The sequence below is a fragment of the Megalops cyprinoides genome, chromosome 4 (assembly GCF_013368585.1).
Source record: "Megalops cyprinoides isolate fMegCyp1 chromosome 4, fMegCyp1.pri, whole genome shotgun sequence".
Lineage (NCBI taxonomy): Eukaryota > Metazoa > Chordata > Actinopteri > Elopiformes > Megalopidae > Megalops > Megalops cyprinoides.
The window spans coordinates 31899770-31918923 of NC_050586.1; the positions used below are offsets into that span (position 1 = coordinate 31899770).

The window sequence follows — 19154 nt, forward strand, 5'->3', positions numbered from 1 at the left end:
CAAGAACTTGATAACTCAAATGTAAAAAGAATAAGCACCGTAGAAACCAGCAGCCGTTAACTGGACAACCTGAGAAGAGACACAGCTGTGACAAGGTAGTAAATATTGAACCATCTTCACCTTTGGTATGCTGTTGTGCTTAAAAAATAAATAAATAAAATAAATAAACATGACATAACTAATTGTGTTGGGTTAATTAAATTCATCCATATTTTATTATTTTGGCACAGAAATTCTTACAAAATGCCACTGACAGAGCACAAGGAATCAGAATTACATACAGATATAAAAAACTTGATGAAATCCATGGAAGATATATATGCATTTAATACCATAATGCAATCTACAGCATATATAATCTACTACATAACTGCAACAGGTGAGCAGACGGGATCCAATTGCAGAGACCACACAGTAACACAAACGGATAGTAAAGGAAAAAAAAAAATTTACTTGAGACTTGAAAACACCAAGCTTTGCACACAGGAACATACACAACAGGGCAGCTCAAGACTGAGCAGTGAACCAAGGCACAGGCAGAGTTTAAACAGAGAACCAAACACATAGAGAGACTAAGTACACAAAGGTGAAAACTGGATTAGGCAAGGCACAACAGGAAGACAGGTTGTTACAAGGATGCCTGCTGGTTGTTGCGGGAAGTAGTCTCTGAACCCCTGACACATAACAATACAATTTTATGCATGCTATACAAAACATCAGTCACCTAACTTATTGACATGTTTTCTTAGGGTATTTTGCAAGAATGTCTCAGAAAGGTGTAAGTCACTTCCACTTGACTTGTGATGAAATATTCAGTCATTTCAATCACTGAAGAGAAAGAATCTGAACTAACAGGGGCCTTTCCCTACATTAGTCAAGGATGGATATATTCCAGCTGGAACCTCAGGTGGCTGTGTGCCAGGGGCATTTTGGGATGGATACATCCCAGGGGTAGGTTGGGGTGCATATGGCCCAGGGATAGCCTGGGGTGCATACAGCCCAGGGGCAGATGGGGGTGCATACGGCCCAGGGGCAGATGGGGGTGCATACGGCCCAGGGGCAGATGGGGGTGCATACGGCCCAGGGGCAGGTTGGGGTGGATAGTTATTCCAACCTGCTTGATTAGAGTTGCCATATTGTTGAAAACCTGCGGATGTGCCTGGCTGGGCCACCTGACTGAATCCATGAGCAGGCAGAATAACCAATGGAACTTTTATCTCCGGGTCTGTGGCATAGGGAACGTCCAAATAGACCTATAGAACAAGAGGAGCAGGAACTGGAAATGGGTTTTAAACATGACAATTATTATTGATTTTTATCATTTAAATGTATTTATCTATTTTCAAGTCACAAAAGTTAATCAAACTGAATCAAAACAAACAAAATTCAGTGTCATATTACTGGATGTCTGCTATAATTATCCAAATTCAATAAAATTGAACACTGAGTCCTGAGCGAGTGTAAACGGAAGAAGCGGTCTCATCCTTAGCTTGCTTTGGCCATTCTCCTCCACTTGTGTACGTACCTTCAGCTTGTACTCCACTTTGAGGATTGGGCACTTTAGGATGGAGATTGGCAGGTCAGGAGGGATGTTCAGCACTTTGGTTATCTTCTGATTTGTGGAGGGAGGGATGGGCTCTCCTACCTCCTTTAGGATTTCCATGGTGCTAACTCTTCTCTTCCCTCTGGCAAAGAAGCTCTGCTTTTGGTATATAGCATACTTGGGTGCAAGTGCGCGTGATGAACTGTTTTCAATTTCTGCTATGATCTTTAACCCTTCACCTGCAGAGAGCAAACAGTTCACTGGAATCATCAGCTGAGAAAAAAAAAATAGTTGATAACAGTACAAAGAAGCAAGAAAAAAACTGACACGAAGAACATTTTCCATTGGGAACTATTACACTAAATCATTGCTTAGTGATAAGATAAGCATATATTGGGAGGTTTTCTAACTGCTCAAGCACTTGCTACTCTCCCTTTCCTGACATGAAATTACTTCTTGCAATTATCATTAACAAAAGTAATTAAACAATAAAACTTAACTGCTAAATGTCTTTATTACTTTTTAGACCTACTGATCTCATGTAATGTTCTTTACTGATACTTTAAATAATGATTAAAAAAAAAAACAGCTGTTTGTTCATGCCTTAATCTCAAAGAATCTGACATGCTTTATGTCCATCAGTACTAGAAAGGGTATAACCCAGCTTCTGAGGAGACTCAAACCATGCCCTAACTGTTAAAATCCACAGCTATTATTTAAGCTATTATTTATTTGTTGGCTGCCTACAACATTCCCAATGGAAGTGTACAAAGAAAATACGAGGGCTGACATTTTACCTTGCATATAACCCATTCTTTCAGTACTAATGTTGATGGAAGCATTCCCAGAGGTGAACAGTTTCATCTTCTTACTCTTTGTGCCATACTGGGGTGACTGCATGAAATGAGATAATAAAGTCATTCCCAACTGACAAAGTGACACTCTCAATTGGGCAGGCACAAATATAAAATCTGGAATAGGCTGTGTGCATCATGCCAGTTTTTTGTGTCCTGTCCAAACAGCGTCCTATGGTATGTGGTCCGTGACAAGTGAAATTGTTTCAAAAGGATGCATGCATACCATCAGTTGAGGAATACTCATATCAGGTTTTGAAACAAAGTTGAGGGTAGCCTTGGCCTTGCTAGGGAATCGCATTGACCGGCTCAATTTGGCCTCGAGTGTGTAGATGACCTTCCCATGAACGCCATTAAATGATGATGGCATATCTCTGTGATGGGAAAGAGGCATTGGTCACAATGAGAATTTCTGAGTAAAGCAGACAGTCAAGAAGCTTTCAGTTGGGACAGTACTCCTCCAAGCAAGCTCTTACCCGTGTGGAATCTGGAACGTGAATGGGTACACATGGCTTCCTGCAACAATTACATTACTATCTGGAAAAAAAGAGGTTACCAAATTGTTTTTACAAAAAAGCACAAAGACTTTCATAAAAGTGAAATGTAAAAATTACACAAAAATTTGAAAAAGTGCAAACAAACTCCACACGCCAATGTGCTGAACACAGATCTTGCTGGAATGGACTGGGCATCTGAATTGCTGTTTACCACTTAGCAATTAAACCCTAATCTTTTGAATGTAGCAATACTGTAACATCAATCTGGGCATAACTTCATGCCTACATCATTTTCAGATTTAATGGCCAATATACAGCCTCCCAAGAGGCCAAGACAGTGAGCTGGCTTCTGATCTCAACTGGATTAGGGGAACCACAAAGAACACTTACAGGTTTCTCCACACTGATCTGTCAACACAGCTCCATGATCTCCTGTAGAAATAAACCAGTATGTCAGTACCATCACCATGACTGTGTGATTATTTAAGTAAAGACTTACAGCAATATGGCTGGACGCTGTTACAACAAGGACACTGCTACAACAAAATAAGAATCCTGCTTGTTCTGATAAACCTGTGGAACCTCATACACATATTAATTTCCTCACATAAAATGTTGGGACATTAAAAAAAAAACTAAAAAACTAAAATCGGGGGGGTGGTAAGGAAGTACAAAAGAGAAGAGTAGTTGTGGACTCATGTAAGCATTTCAAAAATTGGCTTTTGATTCTTTCAGTCAGGTACTGTAGACACTGACAATGCTAATGCTAATTCTCAGATCACTTCACCCATGGTATCTTTTTTTTAAATAAATAAATGGTGCAATCCAACAGTTGCCTTGCCATTCTACTTTTCAGCCCTGTCTCTCATAACGTAACACTATCCAGGCTGTCATTTTTTCATGGTACGTGTTTGTTCTTATTCAGTGAACAGAAATTGTCACGAAGAGCTACTTCCACCCCCACCTCCCACATACAACCACTGGTGTTGAATGTGTTCATCCTCCATACCACATCTGTATTTTTGGTTCGCTGTTCGCTTTGTAACACATACACTCTGTGTGGTAGTTTCTTCCATGCAACCTCTAACCACCACCATAACTCAAGTCTCTTATGACTGATTTCAACCAGGTCGTAATTTAGGTTGCTTCTGTTATCAAATGTTATCTTTCAGATCTCATCAAGATACACTAAATTAGCACAGCTTTCTATGCAGCTATAAATCCCTTTCCCCACAGGGTAAGTAAAAAGCATTTTTTCCTTTGCACTGCCAGCTCTGGCCTGCTCACTTGGGTAGTTTCTTCACCTAATCTGTTTGGACGATTTTATTTAACTGACTTAAAGCCATTTGAGTACACAACTTTGTGTCCATCTCATGTGCATTGCCTTATAACATGATTCACATCAGTATGAAAGCTATTTTTGCTGAAAAACAATGTTTTTTTTCATGAAAAGCTATGCAAACTACAAAAAAAAAAAAAAAAAAAAACTGTGAATACACATGTCAAAAAAGCAATGCAAGTGAGTACAACACAAAGCAAATTGTTTGAAATTATTTTACTGAGCTTGTGTTTGCAATTTGATTTGAGCAGAACTTAACCTTACTGTAAAGATGTGGACATTACAAAATTGCCTCTACAATTAACATTTCATGTTTGCATTTGCCTCTTCATATTTGCCCAATTGTTTTATATCATTACATTGTTTTTTTTTTGTTGTTGTTTTTTTTTTTTTTTTTTTTTTACACAGAATGCATTTTTTAATCTAATTTTTTGAAACAGCAATTGTGGATTTAAGGCACAGTTTGAATGGTGACAACTCTCTATCATCACATTGTGACAATTTTACCGGCAATGTCGTCACAGGTAAAATGCAAGATTTTGACAAGAACTGTGAAGGGGTGGGGCGCAACTACAGAGAGGTGCCCCCGAATTTTTGTTGTTTGTTTGTTTCTGGCCACTGTCAGTCAGCTTTCTCCCCACAGCCACTTTAGGACATGGGACAGCAGCAGCCTCACAGGCGGCCACCTGCACAGTTGTGTTCACTTGCTAATCAGCTTGCTAATTTGCCCTGTTATAGAGACAGCCAGCAGGGCCTGTATTAGCGGAGAGAAGACTAGGCACAGCCTGCATGCAGTAACTGGATTCCTGCCTATTAAGCACCACTGCCCTCTAGCAGGATGAACTTTGATTTCATTTTGGCTGAACGGCACAGTTGTTTCCCTTCATTCAAGGGTGGGGAAAGTAAACAGCCGCTTCTTGTAGTTGTGTTCTGGTTCAGCCATTTCCTGGCACCCTCGTCTCCTTGCGACACAATGTAATGCTCACCTGGGAAGGTATGTCATTTTCCAAACAACATTTCTTCTTGATTGAGGTTCTCATTTCACTGCAGTCACCATTGTTGAAAAGGATCACATTCCTTTGTCCGTCTCAGTTTTTGCACACCATGCTCACCTGTTTTTGTTTGTTTGTTTGTTTGTTTTTTGACAAACCAGCTCAACCCTGCTCCCACTCATCAGCTTTGCTCGACCCGAAATAACTTCGCCTGTTTAAATGGGTAGGCAACTGTCTAAAGTTGGTACCTACGTTCATTTTGCAGGCACACGTGCACTTTCATTGCGTTGAAGGGGTTAATCGGTTATGTAAGAAAGCAACTCGTGTCTAGTGTTCCCCTAACATTGAGCAGAAATGCTGAAGTCAACAGCCACTTTTCAGTTACATAGAACACTGCATATCTGAAGACATATCTGAGACTTTCACATGAGAGTTTGATACATTACCTCCACTCTGCTTCTGTAGAACATGTTGTAGAATTGAGAAGTACTTTTCTTTTGCATGGTAAGTCACGGTGTTTTTGTTGTGACGCTCGGTCCACAATACCTCCGTCTTTCCTTTAGCTTTAACCGAGAGCGAATTGATTTCAGCGTCCTTTGCAAGCTCCAAAATGATTCTCCCCGTAATGAAATCTCCGCTGGAGAAGGTATTGCGCTCGTTGATGGCATCGTAACTTATCGAGATATTTTTCACAGTTGATGACATCGTTCGCCCAAAAAAAGTGTGTAAAAAATAAAGTTAATCTCAAAATTAAGTGAATATTTTTTTCATGTCACTGAGGGAACTGGATATAAACTACTCTAAATCTAAAACGTCTTGTTTCCTCTCCGATTTCACTTCCGTAATGCGTGCAGTAGCGGGCACACCCCTTAGATGGGATGGCATGGTGCGCGCTCCTATGGTCGTGGGTCCTTGTGACGAATGAGTGTCTGGTAGTTGATGAAAAATAACATCAAAGAACATAACGAAGTAACAGTCAAAATGTTGTCCCGAACACGAAATTTATTATTGAGGTTCATTTAAACATGAAATCACATGAATCTGCACAAAACGCTTGCTATTTGCATCTTTCGTTGTTTATATGAACCTCAATAATAAACACGAAATTTATTATTGAGGTTCATATAAACATGAAAGAGGTCTATCTGCACAAAACGCTTGCTATTTGCATCTTTCGTTGTTTGGAAAAAAATGTATTAAAGCAGTGAGCCTAGAGTGCGACACAGTGCCACACCCTTGTGATGCTTACATAAGCACCGCTGTAGGCCACTCACAAAGACATGACTTAAAAGGGCCACACCATTCATATTTGCCTTGTCACACTGTTGTTATTACATTTTTATTTCAGGTAGACACATAAAGATATGTAGCTGCTACAGTAGCTCGAAAAGATTATCCTTTCACAGCACACCATGATGCCACAGTTGACAAAGCTGAAGCAGGGAAACTTGAAAAATAAGCTATTGAACTGAAAACAAATGATTGATTCAGCGTTGCTGTCTATTATGTGTGTATTACTGGAAAATTGTAGTGCAATATTTGCATGCTGACAGATTCAGAGGGTGCACTGCTCATAGCTGAGTATATGTTTAAAGGTCTGTGGGTAGGAGAGGTAAGGGACCTCAACCAACCAGTTCCAAAACTCACCACATCAAATTTACTGTAGACTTCCAGGAAGTGAATACCTTTTGTTATCAGTATAAGTGATCAGGTTACAACCTTGCATCATCAGAATAGACTGTTCATTTAACCTTTATTTATTCAGGTGAAACCCATTGAGATAAAGATCTCATTTTCAAGAGAGACCTGATGTGTAACCATTTCAGCATTGCTAGCCAACGAGAATACAGAACTATAACAATGCATTGATAGTAATTGTCTTTACTGAACATGACTATATATAGCTGACTTAAATAAAAGCCTTTGGAAGTAGTCATCTCAGTTTATTAAATGGCAATCATGTAAAGGCATCTTTACACACCTGATAAAACATCATACTGCTGTCTCCACTCATGTGTTACAAATTTGGCCTGATCCACAAAATAAGAGTTTCAGTTACAATGTTAAATATCAAAGATAATAAAGTTTGTGTAGCTGATCACTATAAAGCATATAATAACTGAACACTTTAAGCTTTCTTAAACTTTGAATATTGCTATTATTTGTTTGCTCAGCAGATGCTCTTAGTGCAATTGCTCTCAATATGCTCCCATAATGCAATTTACATACCATTCATATATATAGCTGGTTATTTTACTGAAGCAACCTGGGTTAAGGGCAACACTAGTGACACACCTAGGAATGAAAGTGCCTGTTACATCACAAAGATTACATAATGCATCATGAGGTATACTTCCAACACATAGAAAGAACTGTTTCTTCAGAATCAGAATAGACTTTATTGTCATTGCACGGTGGGGGTACAATGAAATTTTGGCATGTAGCACTACTGTGTCAGACTGAAAAGAGGTGTGTCTTCTTAATTTCTGCATTCAGATCAGGACGAAGATTTCTTACTGGAAATACTTCTGATGGTTTATTCAAGGATTCTGGGGGGAAAAAAAGGAGACTGAAAACACCTGTTTGTTTATGCTTTAGTTATGACAACAGTACAGTGAGATAATTTGGTTACAACAGAAACAATTGTAGCCAGTACAATTTTGAAGATCTTCAGTCAGTTAAACAAAAGTTGTTCAACTCAAAGCTACTGGTGATAACTAATTCTAATCAGAAATGGAATGGATTAAATGGAATCCATACATGGCTAATCCTAAAATCCTTTTTATTTGTTTGGTAGACATGCTTATCCAGAGAAACCTGAAAGGCTAGCATGGTATAATACATTAAGTACACTTCACAACCACATCAACAACATTACAACTATCATTGCGGTACACTTACAGAATAAACATACATACATACTCAATACATTTTCTACATAACTTAACTTAATTAGTGAGTAATTATGCTAGTTAACATCCAACTCTGGGCCTGAACTTTTGAGAACACTTCCAAGTAAAAACACATTAAGGTATCCCAATGCTAAACAGACCACTTCTAGCCAAGTCCTTCAGACTTCTGACGTCAGTCAGAATCATGTATCATGTCTCTCCCTCCCTCCCTCTTCATATACAACTCGATATATCACGCCACTCCACACATTTTTGTAAAATTAAAAAAAATTGAAACATGCATAGTAATCTTGAGGTATTTATATAAGTTATACTGTAAAAACACAATTTAATGCAAAATACTGTACTCATTTTGGCAGAAATCAGTTTGAAGGCACATGGATCAGTAACTTGGTCATTTGTATGCATACTGTATATGTTGACATACATTATATCTAACATACATATATAACATACATTATATAGCACACCAGATAACATCAGGAGAAACAAATAAAAACAGTGGTGTTCTACCAATTCTACATGCAAACTGGGTGAAAAATGCTCAAATAATTTGTCCCTCATTGCCATCATCAGAATTACATTGAAAAAAATTGCCAGTAAAGGAGAAAGACCATATTAACTTTTGACATGGGGCTGCACTGACGAGCTACATTGACAGGATGTGATCACTCAGAACTACAGTTCACTCCATACCCTAAAAATGGCTGAACAGACACTGCTCACTGTCCGTGTATTCAACTTACTGTTTCCAAGAATCATAGCTAATTTTGGAGATGAGGAGGGTCTTTCACCTCAACCAACACCAGTATGTCACATTCACTTGTTTGGAAAATGGCAGCCATTTTGTGCCAGAATCTCCTTCACCTGTGGAAGCAAACATTTACTCAGCCAAAATAACTTGGGGGAAATCTGATGACCAGATTAGGGAGTTGGGCAGGAGACTAATAATTGTACTCTTCACAATAAGCATCTTGGAATATTTATATGAACACAGTGCATTACCTCATCTTAACATCACAGAATACTGATTTTGTACCCAGGCTAGAAGAACTTCTGTTCCCTACTGATCTCCCAACACCACTAGTACAGTGTTGTTTTTTGAATATATACCATTGCATAGAAAAAAAACCCAGATTTGTCCTATTGTTCATGTAGAATAGTGAACAATGTAAAACGTCTGTGTAACACAGAGTCCAGAGTCCCTTCTTTCTGGCTGCGAAAATCGCATTTTAGCGCAAAAACGCCTGTCTCGAACAGTCTCTCCTGCCCTTAATCTCAACACACTATGACCTTATGATACAGATTACAAAAATGCACAACAATGGCAATCTTTATTTTACCAACTGGTAGCCTACTTGTGTTGGGTGAATTAGACTAAAACGTCTGTGGTGCAGTGCAGTGCTGTTTTAAATGAAAAGCATGGCACTTGCAATGAAGAGAAAGCATGGCTGTCAGATTGAGCTGAGGCTGCTCTAAAGACCAAATGCCATGCTTTCTTTTCAGCAATGGCTTAGCAGTATCTTATCCATCATGATTTAACTTTTCTATTCAACCCCCCCCCCCCCCCCCCCAGATTTTATAACAAAAGACATTTAAACACCTGTTTCCATCTTGTTTCCATCTGAACAGCCAAAAGGGTGTTCAGATGTTTGGAAGTATATCATCAAATATTGACAATGGTGTAAATATTGCCCTGTGATCAATATAGTGAAATCTTGTATCTACTGTAAACAGACAGAAAAGGCACATCTATTGAGTTGTTCAGTCAACAGATCTGATAAGGTTGTTGACTGGGACAGGGGTCACAACTTGAAGCCCACTGACAACACCAAAAGCAGGACAAAATTGCAGCACATAATGTTTGCAGGTTGTTTACACTGAGTGCTAAAATAGGCACCTGATGAGTTTATAACAAATAGACAAAAATGGAAATCCCTATAAAAAACATACCTGAAAGAAAATAATTATGGATATCTTTTCTGGATATTTTAAAGATAGTCCATGCAGTTTTGAGGTAGAGTGAAAATGATGGTTAGTAAACTCAGACCAATCTCCCCCAACCCTCACCACCCTCACCATCCCCACGGAAAAAGATACCCTTAATATTCCAACATTCAGGTTTGAGGCAACTCTTTTTCCATGCTATTTCCTGGAGATTATCCCTGGGAGTCTAGGCAGGATAGGAATACACAGGAATAGAGCAGATCACCAGTGGAAAGTTGACTTCAAGGTCACGCCCTCCTGGTATGCACAGTCTCACCTGTTTAAAAACGAAGAAGAACATTTTGGGATACCAAAATCACTTAAGTAAATACTGAATATCATCAATGTGTGATGAGAGCAATAGGTTGGGAAACGGTCAATCAATGATGATGCTTACCAACAGGGAGTACGCCACTTCAAGAATCTGGCAGTTGGAGATGGTGAGGGGAATGTTGAACGGTATCTGTAGCATCTGATCCCTCCACACGTCAGAACTATAGGGCATCACAGGCCTTCCTTCGACTTTGACCAATACTTGAGATAAATGGCGGCTTGTCGTTCTAGACATGGTGTAGAAGGTCTGCCCCTGAATAAGGAGCACCTTTGGAACAAGTGTACGAGAGGAGCCATTTTCAAACTCTGCCATGATCTTAATCTTCTCTCCTGCAAGGACAACAAATGTGTCAGTAACACTGTGTGACCTAAACTCTGAGTGTGTTCCTCTGAATATGAACCTCACATGCTGTATGGCAAACACTTGCTGTGTGGATGTTTTTAATGATAATAACATCATTCCTATCTGTGGGCTAAATTTTACATGAGAAGATTTTCAACTGTAGATTCAATTAATCAGATGTCCCCTCACCATTAGCTTGCTATGGAGTACCCAGCTAAAGTTACTGGGAACTGCAAAAACCCTCACTAATTGACATATTAATCTCTACCATATCACCTAGGTCTGAGGTCTTAGCAGGAGTTACTGCTTCAGATATGCCACCTATCATGCATCAACAGAAAACTAAAGACATATGATAGAGAGTAACATAAACAAGAAGGCCTTAGAAGCGTATGCCAGCATGCAGTCTCCTGTGGACAAAATTGTTGCTGCTTCTGTCAGTGCCATATGTGGGAGTGGAGGATGGTTAGAAGAGGGAGAGAAAGGACAAAACAGTGAGGTTTTTTTTTTTTTTAGAAATGTTGTACTCCTTGTTTAAATGCAGTCAAATGCACTTCTGCCCATTTTTACTATTATTGAGGCCACATCATATTTACCATTATGAACCATTATTTAGTATCTACCACTAGTTTGTGTTGAAGAAATGGTTTATTTTCTCTTGAAAGCTGATCCCAAAACATAATGTTTGATGTTGGTGTCTCTTTACTGTTGTATTTTGCCCCTAGCCCATAATCAGATATTACAATCTCTAATATCCTTAGCTCAACTTTGGAATGAACCTCCATCACTGGTGTGTGTGGACAGTCTCCACAGTGACTGATAGTTTATGGTGACAGAGCATGATCAATGTGAAGACAATCTGAGGAGCACATATGTTGCGTTTATAAAGAGTTTCCCAGTACCAGGAACATAACCCTTCCTCTCCAGTCGGACATTCATGGAGATGGGGCCAGAGGCACAGCAGAGAAAGCACAGCATCTTCTCATTGGCAGACGCCAGTGGTGCCTGGATCAAAAAGATCAGAAGTCAAACTTCATTTCATTATAAGCCAAGATACAGAATGTGGTGGAATGAGTAAAGGAAAGCATAATCATAACTGATGAGTAAATACTGTTACTCTTCACATGTGATCTCTAATATAATAAATTCCAGCAAATGTCATGGGCTTCAGTCAGCTATGTGAAATTTAACTTGCCCAATCAAGGGCAGATGCGATATTTAGACTGAATACACCTGTATCTGAGAAATCTCTTTGGAGATACAGGGATAAGCACGACAAGAGTTACTAAACTAAGCAACTGGTAAGGGCAGTGTATTCAAACACTGTACCCTACCTGTAACTGAGAAACACTCAAAAGCAAGGTAAATCCACAGATGAATAACAAAATAAATTCAGAGCCTCACTTTAAAACACAAACATTTCAATATACAGGTCTAACTTATACCTTACAATGGAACAAAGTGGAGCAAATTGCCTTTGACATGACAACTGTCTTATAGTCACACATGGCAAAATATTATGATTCAGAGCTAACAAATAAGTATATGCATGTGCAATTCAAACTGCAATTGGCCAATTTAAAATGTTGGCAGCAGGTGGTGCACTCACTGAAAATGTTAACTGTTCTAAATACCTGAGATTTTGAATGCAGTCTGAATTAACTTCTGAGAAACACAGTGATCTTGTTATACTGTACAAGTTTTACAAGTACAAAGTACGAATGGCAAAAGTGCTGATTCCTATTTTGGACTACAAGGACGTTATAAGACTATCTCAAATTGCAACAAAGCTACACCTAGCACTATGTAATGTATAAAATTAGATTGGCTAAACACAACAGATAAAATGGAAAAAAAATGGTTTTAGGTGCTTTTCAGATACATATATATGTATGCTCCAAGTTACCTAACGCTTACTCTACTTACTGACAGCTCTTATTCTGTCCTGATAACTCCGAATGTGTTTCAATGTCCCAAGTATAAAGAAATGGTTAAAAAAAAATAGCTGTAATGAGTTACCTAATCAGCTAAAATCAAGAGCTAACTTTACTACTTTCAAAACTGACTAATGGCTTCCTTGGAAAAAGGCCTTGTTTTACTCCCAGTTGCAATGTTTTAATTGAGCTTCTTTGTATTTGCTGGTGTAACCTATTTTCCAAATTCCAAATTCCAATTTCTTGCATACACATATATGTACATGAGCTCGTATGTCTGCATACATCTGTCTGCAAGGGTTAATGACCTAGCAGCCTACCCAACAGTCAAAAATAACCTGTCAAAATAAAAGCCATGGGTGCAGGGAAATTTTAAATGTCAAACTGACTCATAGACTAGTTCTCCAGGTGCAACATGCCCCAACAATGTTTTCCTCTGTTTCACCCCAACAGAGAATCATGCCATGGGACCTATAACAGTATCAAATGGTAATTCTCAAGTAATTATTACTCCACTGTAAAATATCAGAGAGCTGGTTGCCACATACAGTACTGTATTCACTTGCACAGAGCAACGTCTTACTAGCAGTTGTGGGTGGTTTGCATCAACATGGCTGATAAAAGTTAAATCAGTCCGGAACTCTTTAACCAGATGCCATGGTCTGCGTATCTCAACTTGCAGGTAATACATCACCATGCCGTGAAACCCTTTAAACGATGATGGAAAGTTCCTGTTTGGGAAAATCAAAAAGAAAACGCACTGTACCATGTATAGTCCTTTCATGCGACAACGTTATCATAATCCGTATATAAATTTGCAGACCTAATGGTATACGAACCCCTGCGGTATTTGCAATGTGAATGGGTACACATGTGTTCCTTGTCGGAGGACTTTACTACCAGCACCAACTGCCACTATACGTGGGAAAAATTACGTAATGTTAGCAAATGAATGTTTTATGTAATACTGCAACAATAATTTAACAAGACTGTAAATTAAATGAAGACAACAATAATATCAAGGAAAAATGTAGAACACTTTTCTAGTTAGAGAGCACAAATAAGCTAAACTTAAATCAATGTAATTACTACGTACCACTGAGAGTAGCTACCACACTACCACTACAGTAGGTTACACGATTGTTGACATGCTACTACTACCACCTAGGACTACGACTACTAGTAATATTATAAACAACAATAATCACACAACCATTATTTCCTTCGATGAGAGGGCTCTTGATGGTAAAATACTCCACTCTGGCAGAGTGAGTTCTTTTTCTCTTCCCACCAGTAGTCCAAGAAACCTTCACTTTTCCTTTTACAACAATGATGATAGAATCAACCTTTATTTCTTTTGATGTTTCAAAAGTAATTCGCCCTGACATAATATCACCACATGAGAAACTGTTTCTCTCGTTCAATGAATCGAAATTTATTTCAAACGATTTAAACGTTTGCTGAAACATCTTCAAAGGAATGTGGATAACTATCTAGTCAGATTTTGCCCGATAGCGAGTTGGTTCGTTAGCCGCACCTACCAGCTAGTCTACCGCTAGCTATGCCAACACTCTTGAAATGTGCAACATACAGTTAGTCAGACTACACGAACAATCACTTTTCATGGAAAAAAAAAAAATATATATATATAAGGACAGAAGAACTTGCAAACCAGTTCTGTATCTCGCTTGCTTATTTGTATCTTCCCGATTTCATAGACTAACTTCAACAACAAAAGAGCAATTACTGGGCTGACCGCTTCCTGTGCACCACGCGCATGAGCAGTATTGGCCTGATGATCTGCGTGTTATTTTACGCCCGCTCCCCGTTTCTGGCAGGCTATCATGTCGATGGATTAAAAGTGCTACTGGAGCATAAAGGAAAAAAAAAAAAAAAAACATTTTTTTTTTTTTAAATGGGGAAATTCATTTAATAGAATGGGGAATATGAGCGTTCTTAAAAGCGAAGACCTGTCCAGTTAAATAGTTGCTAAGGAGCATGTATAACAGAGCATTGTTAACATGATGTGAATTTAAGTTAGTTGGTGTAATTTTCATTTTTATAAGCCTATATATACCTAGTAGGGCCTATATAAAAGGCAATTCAGGCTTTTTCGCCTTACTCTTAACTACAGCCACAAGAGGTATCCAGACGTTTAGAACTTTAGACACAATGGCATGTTTGATGGCATGAAGTAAACAAGAGGACTATTAAGACTAAACTTTAAAATGGAAAAAAAAAAATATAGGTTGATATCAGCCTATCAGCCTTCCTGCTATCAAAAAATAGGTATTTACCATGAATAATCCGTATTGGTCCCCTTTATTAGCTTTGTCTTTGAAGTGTATATTTGTTGTTGGTAACGCTCAAGCAGCTTCATTAAAATATTCTCATTTTTGTCAGATATCAACAGGTGTTTAGTCAAATTATGCTACTTCATATAAAGAAAACTGATTACATTATGTGCAGATATTTAGCAGAAGATTTAGTTGTTTTAAATCTAGAGAAAATGGCAATCCAGTAATCACAAATTTGATTGTTCTGTTTTAGGTGGGTGGGGACAGGGAAAATCTGTGGAAACTATCTATGGAACATTTCTCATGGATTAAATGAAAAGGTGAACTTGGAAACCCCTGTGATTTCATGGATCAAAATAGAGAAGAATCTCAAAATCAGTTTAACTTTGCAGCAAAGATAACTCCTTTTTTTCCATGGTAGAGTCTTACTGTGTATTCTTTGGGTTTACGATTAAATTCAGTTTTTTTGGAGAGCAGGGGCACTGTCTTCCACAGAGACAACATTCCAAAATAGCTGCGTTCAGGTGAACTAATGTTCGAGAAGGAAAAATATAATGTGTTGAGGGCACAGTTCCATAATGCTCTCAGTATGCCACATCCTTCGCATGTCTTCAGGGTGACACAAGAAATAACAGATATATTGAATTCTAATTTAAGTAATATGAATTTGTTTACGTGGCTCTGTCCTCTTGGGTTTTCGTGTGTCCACAAATCCTCACTCAGGTTCTGTGTTCCTCATTCTTTGGTTCCATTCCTTGTACCACGTAACTGATGCTGTTTCTTTTACTCCTCGCCCTTATGCTTATTGGAATGAAATTTGTCATGGATTGTCTTTCTATGGCCCTCGGTCTAATTTGTGAAGAAGTTCTCGCATTACATTACATTACATCATTTAGCAGATACTTGTAATATAAAGTATTACAAGAGGTCAGTAAGTTACTGTGCTAAACTAGTGCTAAACTTTTTTTTTTTTTGAAAATAGGGATAGATTAAACAGATAAAAATAGATAGAGAGAAAGGTAGACAAGACATACAGCTTGAAAAGTTGCATTTTCAGTTTTCTCTTGAAGGCGCCATTAGTGTAATGGTAATTGTAATGTAATTGTAATTAATGAATGTAATTAATTTTCCCCTACCATGCCATGCCATATCAAGTTATTATCAGCACTGGATCATATCGACCTTCTTTGCCAAGTTGTTATCCTATTGAGATAAAGCAACATTATCTGGCAACCACACAATTTTTTTCCATGTTGAAGGTTGTATTGCAGCATGAGTCACTTCTCAAATGAAGCTTTCCACACAGTCAGGTGACTGGGTTCTTAAGCGGGATGTGGAAATCTTGATTAGCGGAATGTCATCTTAAACATTACACCACTATCAGTAAGTGGAATTTATGATGTGGCTATTTACCCTGCCATGCCATTTCAAGTGAGTCATCAGTGTGTGATTAGAACCATCCCTGCTTACTTGAAAGAAGCAGTGCTAGACACACCTAACAATGCTAATAGATCACCTGACAATCACACATGACCTATTTTACCTCACATGTTGAGGGGTAAAATACTGATTGAAACTTTGGTCATGTGAATTAAACATCCCACATAGTTTCTGATCTGATCAACTTGACTAATACGTTTGGTTTGTAAATGGATTTTACTGCCACCTGCTGTTCAGATACTGTTACTACTCTAAAAGCACAACAATGGAAAAATATAATTTAATAAAGATGTTCCTTTATGTCTTATGTGCAGTCTGTTGGAACAAAGGCAAGTGCTTTATGCTTTGTGTTTATTTAGGTAAAACAGTGATTAAGTTGTCATTTGTTTATTTACATGGTTTATTATCAGACATATTAAAGATAGTGGCCTGTCCACAGTTCACTGCTTGGTCATAAACTGTAAAATATTTGCATGTTATGGGAGGTATTTTGGCAGTGCTTTTGGTAGTGATGATATCAAATCAAAAACTTGACCAAAACTCTGAAACACACCACTGGTCATGCTGACATGAAGAAGCCAACACATGTCACAGCTCATGGATCATGGAAAGAAAGTTTAAAAATTGGCATACACATTTCGAATTCCAGGGACTGCCAGTGATATGATTTAACCTGTTACCTAGGCTGAAGTTCAGTCAAAATTGTCCTCCATATCACAGTTCTTAAACACAGATGTGATACGATTTTGTACTGCTTTGAATCAAGATGTTTGAATTCTTCTATAACTACAATACAGGGAGTAATTATCCCTCACTGAAGTTTGACCATAATTTTGGATACTAAACTTATGAAAGTGTTAACTCTGTCTTCTTACATTACAGGACATTTTACAGTCACTGTGGGTCAAAATAAAATTTAAAAAATGAAATATGAAATTCATGTATAACATACAGCGCCAGGCAAAAGTTTGGACATACTTTTCTTTTTTTTTATTTTCCACATTTTAGTATAATAGTAAAGACACCAAAACTATAAAAAAAAAAAAAAAAAACACACAAATGAAATTATGCAATGACCAAAAACTGTTATAAACAAATCAAAGCTATCTTATATTTTAGATTCTTCAAAATGGCCAAAAACCTTTTTAAATTTATTTTTTAGATAGAAATCCATACATAGGCATCAACTTCACTATTTACATTTGTCTAAAAAACAAAATTCAAGCATTTAAGCATAAGTCTTAACATCAAAATGCCTTTGGATGCATGTTTCCCCTAATCTTAATCACATGTGTCCAAACTTTTCACTGGTACTGTATATTTGCATTTGTTGTTATTAAGTATACTACAAGGTACAGTACCTCATATCTAGCAAGCAAAGACAAGAAGTTGGCAATGTCAACCCACGTGTTCAAAATGTGTCTGTGTGAGAGAGAATGATTTGAGAATATTGAGAATTTGAGAATGCTTCCCCCTGCTGATGATAAATTGAATTACATATGCCGTTCAGCAATCGCCAAAGGTAACTGGAAGGTGTAGGAAAGACTTAAAGGAAGACAAGACTGGAAAAATGCGATTGTTGTTATGATTCAACCAAACTTAACATCCATACTAGTATGTGTAGAATAATTTCTTTTGTATATTTTAATACAGCACTTAACTTCAATTGCAGTAAACTTAAAATTTTTTCTGACTGTTGTAGAATAGACAGGAGGAGATGGAAAAAAAACAAAAAAAAAAACTGTTGAGACCAAAGATATGATGATGCTGTGATGGTGGTTTATTCACCCAAATCCGTGACAGGTGAAAGTAATAAAAATAATAAACTTACAATGAAAAAAAAAAAAAAACTAGTGCAAAAAAGAACACAAAACAAACAAAATGCAAACAATAATTGCCTAAAGCAGGCAAAATAGACTACGGCAATTACACAGCTGCTCTCAACACCACTGCGCTTTCAGCCAGCTCTCTTGCTCTACTGACTGAATGCTGCTCTTATAAAGGAAGCCAGCCGTTTTAGAATAAACTGAGTATTTGGCATCTTTCAAACACAATACCAATCAATTATAAGAGATAATAAAGCAAACACAGGAACCCCCCTCACAGTCAAAGCCCATGTTGTTCAGCCTAATTTGCTGGTGCCCTCCCAACACTACAAATCCCATCAGCTGCCAGCCCTTGGGTCCTCTGGCTGATGGTGTCTGTCCTGCTGGTGCCAATGAATGAACAGGTAGGCCATGTTGCCCCAAACCAAAAACATATAATTTACATTAGCTGCTAAAAAGGTGCATATTGACAAAAACATGTCCAAGATTTAGAAATTCTTAACCACCCAGTTGGCCACCCTGCGTATTAAGATATTTCCGCCTGTTTCCTTGTTAGTTTGTAGAGTCCATGGTGTAGGTGCATTTGGGAGGAGGTAAACAAAGGAGTGAGTGAAATAAAATGTCTTTTCCTCCAACTTGGGAGTCTGTGTATGTTTGCCCCGGATATTCCTGCTCATTTTACAAAGGTCCATGGAACGGACATGCGCTCCGTTACACCGACCCTCCTCATTTTAAGACCAGGCTAAGCTAACATGTTTTTTATGCCTCTAGCCTAGATTAAGTTTCTACTTGAGGAAGAAATCATTACATTAAATGATTACAGTTCCAACATCATAGCAGTTAAAAACTTGACAGGAC

General features: G+C 38.0%; 1 protein-coding gene across 1 annotated transcript; it reads right to left on the minus strand.

The window, feature by feature from the left end:
• Window positions 1–209: 209 nt before the first annotated feature.
• On the minus strand, window positions 210–14437 carry LOC118776458 (arrestin domain-containing protein 3-like). Its single transcript, XM_036526817.1, has 13 exons — window positions 13947–14437; window positions 13573–13648; window positions 13317–13464; window positions 11702–11804; window positions 10521–10786; window positions 10317–10400; window positions 5672–5960; window positions 3285–3326; window positions 2874–2934; window positions 2624–2771; window positions 2341–2437; window positions 1526–1782; window positions 210–1253 (listed from the first exon to the last, which is right to left on the minus strand). The coding sequence occupies exons 1-13, from the start codon at window positions 14200–14202 to the stop codon at window positions 849–851; spliced, it is 2232 nt and encodes a 743-aa protein (XP_036382710.1). The 5' UTR covers window positions 14203–14437; the 3' UTR covers window positions 210–848.
• Window positions 14438–19154: the final 4717 nt, after the last annotated feature.